Source organism: Chenopodium quinoa, unplaced genomic scaffold (assembly GCF_001683475.1).
Source record: "Chenopodium quinoa cultivar QQ74 unplaced genomic scaffold, ASM168347v1, whole genome shotgun sequence".
NCBI classification, from domain to species: domain Eukaryota; kingdom Viridiplantae; phylum Streptophyta; class Magnoliopsida; order Caryophyllales; family Amaranthaceae; genus Chenopodium; species Chenopodium quinoa.
This window is the reverse complement of record NW_018742483.1, coordinates 1,075,575-1,086,190: the sequence shown is the minus strand read 5'-3', so window position 1 is coordinate 1,086,190 and position 10,616 is coordinate 1,075,575. Positions and strand designations below refer to the sequence as shown.

Here is a 10,616-nt window from a genome sequence, read left to right as displayed (position 1 = left end):
TTGAACTTCTTACTTCATCTTTGATTCAATGAATGACTAGAACTTCACTGGCCATTACCATAGAAAATATTTCTAAAAGTACATACCATACCTTCGTCGAGGAAGTAAAATTTTTTAACAACATGGCGCCATAATTTCATCCTTTACCGCTGCTCTCTTCTTAGGCGGAAATCTCACACCTTTTTACCGCTTAACTCTCTTTCTTTCTTTTTTAAGAACGTTGACATGTCGCAATTTCATTGGATGTCTATGTAGGGCTACGCATAGACTAAGTTTACGTGTATCAGCTCCCGAAAATTAGACTTTACAAAAAAAAAAAAAAAAAAAAAAAAAACAACTTAAAAAAAATAAAAAGAAGAAGAAGTCCACTTTAGTCCTCTAGTCCTTAAAGCATCTACTTTCCCAGAACTCTCCTAAAGTTTTACAAAGGTTGCCTTCACCAGTTCACCTTGTTCACACCCTAAATTCACAAATTCCCCAGAAATCTCCCAAAATCTCAATCACCAATCCAAAAATCATGCATAACTTACCCATTAAATGGCCAACCCGAAAACGCTCAATTTCTGGACAACAACCTTCACCACCACCATCGTTATCCGATGATGTTCTAATCGAAATCTTGAAAAGGCTGCCATTAAAATCACTGGTACGATTCACTTGTATATGTAAGTCATGGTTCTCTATCCTTACTTCCCCATCTTTTATGTCAATTCTCGCAGCTTTCAATTCGGAAAAATCCCAGAAATTTCAGCTTTTTAAAAGACCCATTGATATTCACAGCAAAATTAATCATACTATGTTCTTTGCTTATGATTCCGATAATCTGACGCGTGAATTTACTAGGGTTTTCCTTTTTAAAAGATCCCATTTTGTTGTTTCTTCTGCTCATGGTTTATTGTGTTTATATAATTTTTATGATAAGTATCAGAATACATCACCATTGATTTTATGGAACCCTTCAATTAAAAAACACCGAGTTGTTGATCTTCCTCCTATTGAAGTGCAAAATACTGCTGGTGGGTTTCCCAAATTGATTTTCGGGTTCGGGTTTGATTCGTGTTCTTGTTCTTTTAAGGTGGTTCGAGTGTCGTATTCTACCCGTTATACTGGTACTTGTTTTCTTTCTGCGGTGTATAATATTACTGATGGTGAATGGAATTGTTTGGGGTCGACTAGAGTACCCTATTTTATTACTACTATTAGATGGAGAGGAATGTGCTTGAATGGGGTGATTCATTGGATTTGTAATTTGAATGTGAATTTGGATACTGATCCTAATGATCGGGTGTATCGAATGATATGGACACTGGCATTGGGAAATGCAGAATTCGGCGAAATAATGTTGCCAAAAGAGTTAATGAACATGCCTGATGGATCCTTGAGGGTTATCATGGTTCCTAGGAATGGCAAGGAGTTGTTGGGGGTGATACATATAAGAAATGATATTTTTAGCTTGTGGGTGATGGAGAATTATGGTGTGAAATCATCGTGGGTAAAGTTGTTCAATGTCAATTTCTATGACAGTATCAAGAATGATATGAATGTTTTGGTGATTAGCGATCATGAAGTGGTTGTAAAAACTACGCGTGATGGTTGGCTATCCTATGATCATAATCTGCAACAAATTAAGTGTCTCGAGACTAAATTATCTCGTAGTGTTGACTATGTAGATACTTATGAGGAGAACTTATTTTTGGTTGGGCAAAATAGCAAAAGAGATCGACAAGGTTCACAAGAATATTCAGGTGTGAAGCAAGATTATTTTGGTGTGAAGCAAGATTATTTAGGTGTGAAGCAGAATCATAAAAAAGTATGGAAAGATGACAAGGGTAAATCTTTATCAATGTAAGTATGTCTTGTATGCATTAATTTCTCTGTTAGCAGTAAGCACCAATTCTAGGACATAGGGAATTCTGAATTCTTAGTGTGAATTTCAATTGACTGTACAGCTGTAATTGTTGAGTCTGTTATATATGGATTATACCTCATACTTGAGTACTTAGGTTATGAAAATATACTCTGTATTTACCGATGCTCATTTGATTCATGAAAATTAGTGATGCTTCTGTAATATTGATTATCTGAATACAGGACAGCTTTTCTTTTTTGAATGTGTACCTTTTTTTCAACTGTCAACATAATACCAAGTACTTTTTGTCAAAAAGTGTTCAATAATCTTATTTCTGCTTTAGCTTTTCTTCAATTGATTATGAGGGTCTGGAGGGGAAGTGTGTATGTGAATGGGGAGCAGAACCTTAGATCAGCATGTCATCGATGCAAAGCTAATTGATTGATTGATTGATTTTTTTTTTTTTTTTTCAGAATGAAGTGATAAACCACTGTCATAAGAGTGTAAGAGGGTCTGAATATAGTTTTTCGAAAGAGAGAGTCTGAATATAGTTGATGTTGGATTAAGATGATGAATGGGCAATGATGGTTATGTATGTGAATTATAAGTGATGGAGATTGTAGAAGTATGGAATGGTAAGTTCGTGTACCAAATGGTTACGTGTTCATCTTGAAAATCCAAATGTGTCTGGGAATATAATAAACATAAGGATGAATTGTGAGATGGTTATGGAATTATCAAATGATCAATGGTTCTTATTAAAGTTAGAAAGCATTTGCCGAAGCTAGTAATTGAAAAGCCTAAATTTCTTGGAACAACAACATTACAGTAGATAGCAGTTACTAGGTAATTTGGTGTAGTCGTCCTAACCTTTTAATGGTTGTGCTTTACATGTTCTTGTAATTTTCTAGGCTTTCTGTGCAATTTGTAAGATGCATAATGCATGTAGATGCTGTCAACTCTATTCAGATTTGCATTGTAGATTGTGGAGGCCCTCCCTATTTCTAGCTTTGTCGCAATTTTATTTATCAAAGCTTAATATGATCTGATATGATTGCATTGGTAGAATTTGATTTTAGTGGCTTTGGTTCATATGTTGGGACTACAAATCCATTTTAGTAACCTGTAAAATCATGTACTCTGTATTATCTTCTGTTTAATGTAGTCTTCTATATGATGGAAAGAGAGACACAATATATCAATAAAATTGTATCAGGTAGAGAAGTTGGTAATGTTACCTCTAATGGTTTAATAGGTAACTTAAATGGTTTTGAGATTTGAACTGTAAATCTGATGTCTGTGATGGTCATAATAGCTTTGTTTATAAGTAGGAAAACATGATGTAGTTTGTTGCAATCTACAATATTCTCATGGCAACATAATTCTTGATATATTTCAGTTCATGATATCTTTCATATAGTGATCGCCTAGCAACATGCATCGAAAATAACTATCATGGCAACATTATTCTTGATACTTTTCAGTTGAAAACGACTTGGAGAAGATTATGAGAAAGCCTGTAATTGGCTATAATTAATATACCGTGGTGTACTTCTATCTTTTAGCAGCCGTACTCGTTATTTCACATTGTTGATAAGTCTACCTTATGTTGTACAAACTGTGATCTGTTAACAGGTGAGCAGAAATTGTGATCAAGATAACAAAATTTTAACAAAAGGAGCAATTAAAGCTAATAAGATGGGCTTAGGAAGTTAGGATGGCATTTGGTCAATGTTTTATCCATATAGTAGAATTTGGTCAATGTTTCATTGATTACTTCGTTAATCAATGAAAAATTCTGTTAGAATGGACAATCATTGACAATTCAACACGGATTATGGTACTTACATGTTAAACAGAGATGATGATAATGAGCCTAGCTTGTGACTTACTTCAGTTACTTGAGTTTGGCTCATTGAAAGATTGAATCTGAGACATATATGACCAACTAGAGCAAAATTCTATGTAAAAAATTTATGAGCAAGTTTGGAAGTATGACTTTTTTTTTATAAAATAGGAAAGGTAAAATGAGATGAATGAAATATAATACAAGTACTTTGTAATGGAAATGAGTTTTGGTTGTACTGGCATAAATTAGCAAAACTCTTGTGAGAAGTTTAACATACTACAGTAGAAAAATGTCTGAAATTTTGATTATTATAAACTTTTATGTACTCTTTTATTTATTTAATATTTTTGACAACAGATAAACCTTAATCTTGTCTCAATTAGAGAGAAAAGTAGTAACAACACTACATGCAATTGCGGTATGGTGATCTTCAAGAACCTGTTGCCTGGTAAATCTCTGGAAGGTAGCAACAAATGTACAGAGGTCGTCGATTGCCCAGAGGACTGCTATCTTGATGTTGTTTGTGGTCTGCAAGAATCGGATGAGAGCCTCTGAATCTCTAAGCACCCTTACCTGATTGATCCCAGCCGAAGAGGCCCATCTGATGGCGTAAACACAAGCCAGAAGCTCAGGCGCTCAGCGTCTATAGCAGAGTTGGCTAAACTGAAATGACCTTGTATGTTAAAACTCAAAACATTTTGAAACTATTCAAAGTATGACTTATTAGCTTTTTAGTTGACCTCGGCAGTCAATCTACTTAGCTTGAATTGAGTCTGATCTTAGTGTCATTATTAGTAATGAACAATATTTGTGATTTTAAAGTTGGACAATTGCTTCTTTTTTTTTCCCTAATTCTAAAACATACTTCGCAAGTCTTAAGCCATTACGGAGTATAAAATAGCATGAAAAGAGTCAAAGCAATAGGTAAGGGATAAAAAAACATCGTGACAAAATTAAGAAAAAAGAAAGTGGAACACTATAGAGGAAAAAAAAAAAGGGATTTTTATAAGGTAAGGATATACTAATATCTTCTTAACTTTTTTTTTTTTTTTTAATTTTAATTGGGGGCAAATTGGTAAACAAGCATTTTGAGGGATATAGTTGTTATCGCACTATTTATAAGAGCATTCTCATACCTTTTATAAGGTAGGGATTAAAAAAAATGGGAATATTATTACTTGAAATTGGAACCACTAGATTCAATTTCCATTTTGTATCGTCAATTATAATGTCGTCGATTTTGAATTCATGAATTTTTTGCTCACCAACAATACCATCGGATCCTCCATTGTCGCCCTGGCTAACCACTCTAAAAACCATTAAACTCTCTCGAAATATACAAATTCTTAAATGGATCTGGTTCACACTAATTTATTGTGGACCACTAACATTAGAGACAATATGACTGTTTTATCAGTATAAAAAAAAATCACTATATTAAAATAAAGGTTATTATGTTGAAAATAAAAGTTAGTGTGACATTATAAAAGCTACAAGAACTTATTTTTTAATGAAATTTTTAATATAATGGTCAATATGAATAATAAAATTCACAATTTTAAAATTAGGTCACTATTCAACATAATATTATTATTTAAGCTCATAATAATATTAAAGGTCACACAAGTTAAGGTTACTATATCGTTTCAAAAAAAGTTAAGGTTACTATAATATAATTAGGGGTCATTATGTTGAATATAATGTCAGTTACGTGTATATAAACCTTAGGTTCACAATATATCATTGTGGACTAGGTGCACGCAAGATTTTCTGCTCGAAATAACTACGTAGTAATTTTTTTTAAAAAAACTACTGATCGCCACCTTAGTCCCACTTCAATTAACTCAAAACCACCTTTTTGTTACTACTTATTTCCTCCGTTTTTATTTAGTTGCAACACACCCCTTTGACACGTATGTTAAGAAAGATATTAGACTAGGTAAACGGATAAATTAATTTATAAATTTTAACACCTATAAGAAGAAAGGGATAAGTTGTCACGGTTTAAATTTCATAGCTTAATTCATTCGTTTACCTAGTTTAATTACATCATTGATAAACGTGATAAAAGGTGTGTTGCAAGTATAAAAAATAGAGGAAATATTATTTACCAAACAATTTAACATACTGAAAATAAGGGTTTGTTTTCATTGACTAAACTCAGCTGAACTGAACTAAGCTGAACTGAACAGAACTGATTTGAACTGAACTGAACTGAATTGAATCGAACTGAGCTGAACTGAACTTATTAATTGGTGATGTATAACTACGGATAGTGATCTTTTATTATTTATTATTATACATATGTGTATATACAAATATAAATATTGAAATATTTAAGAAAAATATACTATATAATTAAAATATTTATGGAAAATATAGTAATAACATGAAACCCCAAAATATTTTAAGAACATGTACTATTTAATTAAAAAAATAAAATTAGTTTAAGTTGTGTAGTATTCTCATTTGTCAATGAGTTTAACAGTAAAAATGTGTATCAAAAAAATATAACCATTTGAACAATGAATTGTATTATTATTATTATTATTATTATTATTATTATTATTATTATTATTATTATTATTATTATTATTATTATTATTATTATTATTATTATTATTATCGTTGTTATAATAAGAGCTTAAAAAATGAAATTTTGCTATTTTTTTATTATTTTTTTATTTTTTACAACAGGCTTTATATCATTAGCAATATCATTAGACATAAACTGAACTAAACTCTAAACTGAACCAAAAATAAACAATAATGGGCCGTTTGGTTGGGGTAATCAGGAAAGGGAATTGGAATCAACTGGCCAGATTCCCTTTGTTGATGTTTGTTTAGCACTTTTATTCATTCCCTTTACCCTCCCCATTACCTCAAATCCTTCCAACTTTATTCCCCACCCCCCCCCCCCCTAGGTATTTCCATTCCCATTCCCTACCCACCTTCACACCACCACATCACCACCGGTAAACCATCTGTAGGGAATATTTCAAGCATTAACCCCCTAGCTTGAACCCCATTGTGATCATACACTAAAGTATGGTGGCGTCCAAAGGGAAAGAAGATAGAGCAAAAGAGTCGCCCACAAGTTTTAGGAACTTGTAAACCGTTCACAGGGTGAAGGTTACACCCCTTAACGATCCAATAGATCGTCAACTCCATAAGGTCTTGAACAAAATAGGGTTCGGGGATGAAGGTACAAATCCAACCTAAAAGAGGTTGAACCTGCCCTAATTATAGGCCTCTACTTTATTCAGATCGTATTCATGTGCGCTTTCTGACTAACATGCAATCAATAGGATTACCCTAAACCTGTTTATCTATGTTGGTTGAATATTAATGCACAAATAAATCTATTATTGACGATCACTTGAATTATAATCAAATTAACCCTAAACAAGATTATTAATTATCTTATTAAGCGTGATTACAAGTACAAATTCCCTTTAAACATGCATAAAAGGTGTGATCAAGCAATAACAATAAATATCAAGCAACATAATAATAAAAATAATAAACAAAATAATAATAATAACAATCATGATAATCATAATCATAATCATAATCATAATAATCATGTTAAAGCATAATATTAGCAAGATCTTAGGCATGATACTAACAAGATTAATAACAAACCTAGAATGTCACTAAGCAATAAAAATCAAAGCTTTAACCCCATGATACTAACAATCATAAATATTAGGAAGAACATAAAAGACATCATAACAATCATACTTGATATTAAAATTACCCTAGACATGATACTAGGAATATCATAATAACATCCTAAACATGATTTCTACATCATAACATCAATACAAACCATTAAAATACTTACTTTGATGCCTCGTACCTCTTTCTAACAACAAAATACACACGTTAGTAACTTCAAGGAAAATAATAAGCAAAACAATTAAATTAAATAATGGAAAGAGAGATTTGAGACCAAACCCTCAGAAATTAAACCTTTCACGTCTAGGATGAAGGCAACTTCGAATATGCCTAGGTGTTTCTAGATCTAATGAATGCGGAATTTTGTATTTGAGAGAAGCTAGTTTAGAAAAGAAAGAGAAATAGAGTAATCAAGAGAATCTTGATGAGAGTTGGTAGATTGTAGATGAATGAAAATTGGTTATTGAAAATGGAGTTTTTAGCACGTTAATTAAAGAGAAAATCATCCAAAAAGATAAAATATCAAAACAGAGTTTCTGGCGCACATAAAACGATGTTGGCGCTAACGCTGGCTATTGGCGCCAGGCGCCAAGCGTAGCGCCAGGCGCTACAGCTGGCGTTTGGCGCTAATTCAGAAACGCGTTTTCTTAAAATCAGATAGAAATTGCCGTACATGAGGATAAAATTGTATCTTCCTCAAAAAAAACGTTGTCTATTTCACCAAATGCCACTGAGTAATTTCGAAATTCATCAAATGCCATCGAACTTTTCCAAATTCACCAAATGCCACCGAGTTTTAAGAAAATTCACCGAGTGCCATTAATGACTGACCGCCGTTAGTAAGTCGTTAGTTGACCCTACCACTTGCCACGTGTCATCTTCTGATTGGTCCGTTTTTTTAAAAAATTAAACAAAAAAAACAAAAATATTTTAAAAAAAATAACAATAAAAAAGAAAAAAAAAACTACCAATTAAAACCAGCCACCCTGCCCCCACCTCCGCCACCCTGCTCTCCACCCTGATCACCTATCGCCGGCGCCGTACTATCCTTGAAAACGCGCGCCAGATCCAGCGACACCCACCTCAACCTCGAACCACCCTCCCCTTCCCCTAAACCACCTTAACCCCTCCCTAAAACCCCCTCCCCTCCCTTCGAAAAACACTCCCTCCCCACCGGCCGGCGCTAAAACCCCCTCCCCGACGCCGACGAACACGATTCGCCCCACCCCCTGCCGTCTCTACTCCCTTTCCATTAAAACCGAACCCATCCTTAATTTCTTCAGGTGCAAATTAATATCTGGGAAATTCAGCATTAGTCTCAATTTCGAACCGAAATTGAGGTTGAAACTTTGTCAAATTTCTGGGAAATTCTTAGGTGGGGTTTGTTTAATTCGTGTTATTTTACTGAATTTTGTAAAATTGGTTTGTTTGTTTTTAACAGAATGTGAGAGTACTCAATTGGTCAAATTGATGAATTTTATCTGGGATTTTGATTGTTCATTGAACCCAATTGATGAACTTACAGCATTATGCTAAATTACGTACCTTTTGTCGTTAATTGTAGTATTTGATCAAGTGGGTCAATGCTTGATTATGCTCTAAATGATTTTTTTTGATGTTAAATTGCGTACCATACTGCTGCAAATTCATGGGGGGCTTTTATTGTTGGTGCGAGGATCGAGAACGGCAGCAAGGCTACTGTTCGTGAAGGAGAGGGTTGGTTTCGATTCGTTGGCTGTGGTTTGTGGGAGTTTTTGGTGGTGGAGGTTGGTTGCGGTAGTCAGTCACGGTGGGTCGCGACGGGGGAAGATGAGGGGAAAGGGATGGGAGCCAGCGGCTGCTGGCACGCCTGCCGGTGCTGATCCCGGCGATAGGGGCTGGGCTGGTGGCTGGGGTTGGGGTTTTTTTTAATTATTATTATTTTTAATTTTTTTTAATATTTGTGGGTTTTTTTTAAATTTTTGTTTAATTTTTTATTTTAAAAAACGGACCAATAAGAAGGTGACACGTGGCAAGTGGTGGGGTATAACTAACGGTCAACTAACGGACATTGACGGTCAACTAACGGAAATGACATTTGGTGAATTTTGTTAAAACTCGGTGGCATTTGGTGAATTTGGAAAAGTTCGATGACATTTGGTGAATTTCGAAATTACTCAGTGGCATTTGGTGAAATAGCCGTTGATTTTAATTAAAACTCTGAAAAATCAACAAAAGTCAATTTATCAATGCTAATTGAATTAGGAATGAAAAGAACCTTCTAGAAGAATCTAGAAAACTAATTACATTCCTAATTGTATTAGGAATGATAAATCTATTAGGCCAACTCCTAGATCATTGGGCCGCATATAAGGCTCAAACCGGGCCCAGTTCAGTAAATTGACCATAACTTCCTCAATATTCATCGGAATTGGGCTTATAATATATCGTTGGAAAGCTTTTGTCAAGCCCCATCCAACTACACTACTATTGGACCCATATCATGGACCAACCAAACTGGATTGGTTGTTTTCTTAAAATAAGTTTTCAAAAATAGAGAGTAGAGAAAAGAAAATTAAAACTATCCGCAACACTAAACTTTCCACACTTTCGCTTCATTCGATTATGATTCGACGCGAAAGGTACTCATCACTGGGTTTGGTTTTGGGGAGACACAAATGGGTGTCTACACCATCCCAGACCACCGCCCCTACCCAGACCCCCGCCGCCCCTCCCCGACCACCGCCCTCCCCTCCCCCAAGCCTCGCCGACCTCCCCTCCCCCGAAAAAACCTCCCCTAGCCCCAATCTCTCTTGACCCCGAAAACCGCCGCCTAGCCCTCCCACCACCCTCGAAACCCTAGCAGCTAGGGTTGGTGGGAGGGTTGGGCGGCAGTTTTCGGGGTCAAGGGAGATTGGGGCTAGGGTTTTGCGGGGCTAGGGGAGGTTTTTTCAGGGGAGGGGAGGTCGTGGCTCACGCGGCTAGCGACGACGAGGGGAGGGGCAGGCGGCGAGGGGAGGGGGAGAGCCGGCGAGGGGCAGGGGAGGGCCGACGAGGAGTTTGGTGGCTGAGAAAGATGAAATGTGTGGTGGTTGTGGTGGTGGTGGTGGGATTGATTCCCTTTGTTTTAAAAACAAACAACAAAGCAAAAAAAGGTATTTTCATTTCATTCTTCTCCTTTCCCTTAGTTCATTCCATTCCGATTATCTCGTGCGAACCAAACGCCCCCTAAATATAAACAACATAGTAACATTAGGA

General features: G+C 35.4%; 1 protein-coding gene across 2 annotated transcripts; it reads left to right on the top strand.

Annotated features, from left to right (window-relative positions):
• LOC110719112 (F-box/kelch-repeat protein At3g23880-like) lies at window positions 1-4,475 on the top strand. 2 transcript variants are annotated; one of them, XM_021898010.1, is made up of 2 exons: window positions 1-1,845; window positions 4,056-4,475. In XM_021898010.1, the coding sequence occupies exons 1-2, from the start codon at window positions 518-520 to the stop codon at window positions 4,057-4,059; spliced, it is 1,332 nt and encodes a 443-aa protein (XP_021753702.1). In that variant the 5' UTR covers window positions 1-517; the 3' UTR covers window positions 4,060-4,475. The 2 variants fall into 2 exon arrangements, with proteins under 2 accessions (XP_021753702.1, XP_021753701.1); XM_021898009.1 differs by lacking the exon at window positions 4,056-4,475 and adding an exon at window positions 2,323-4,015.
• Window positions 4,476-10,616: the final 6,141 nt, after the last annotated feature.

What these genes read in the sequence shown, in the direction of transcription:
- LOC110719112 (XM_021898009.1), top strand. Translation starts at nt 518, where the DNA reads ATGCATAACTTACCCATTAAATGGCCAACCCGAAAACGCTCAATTTCT.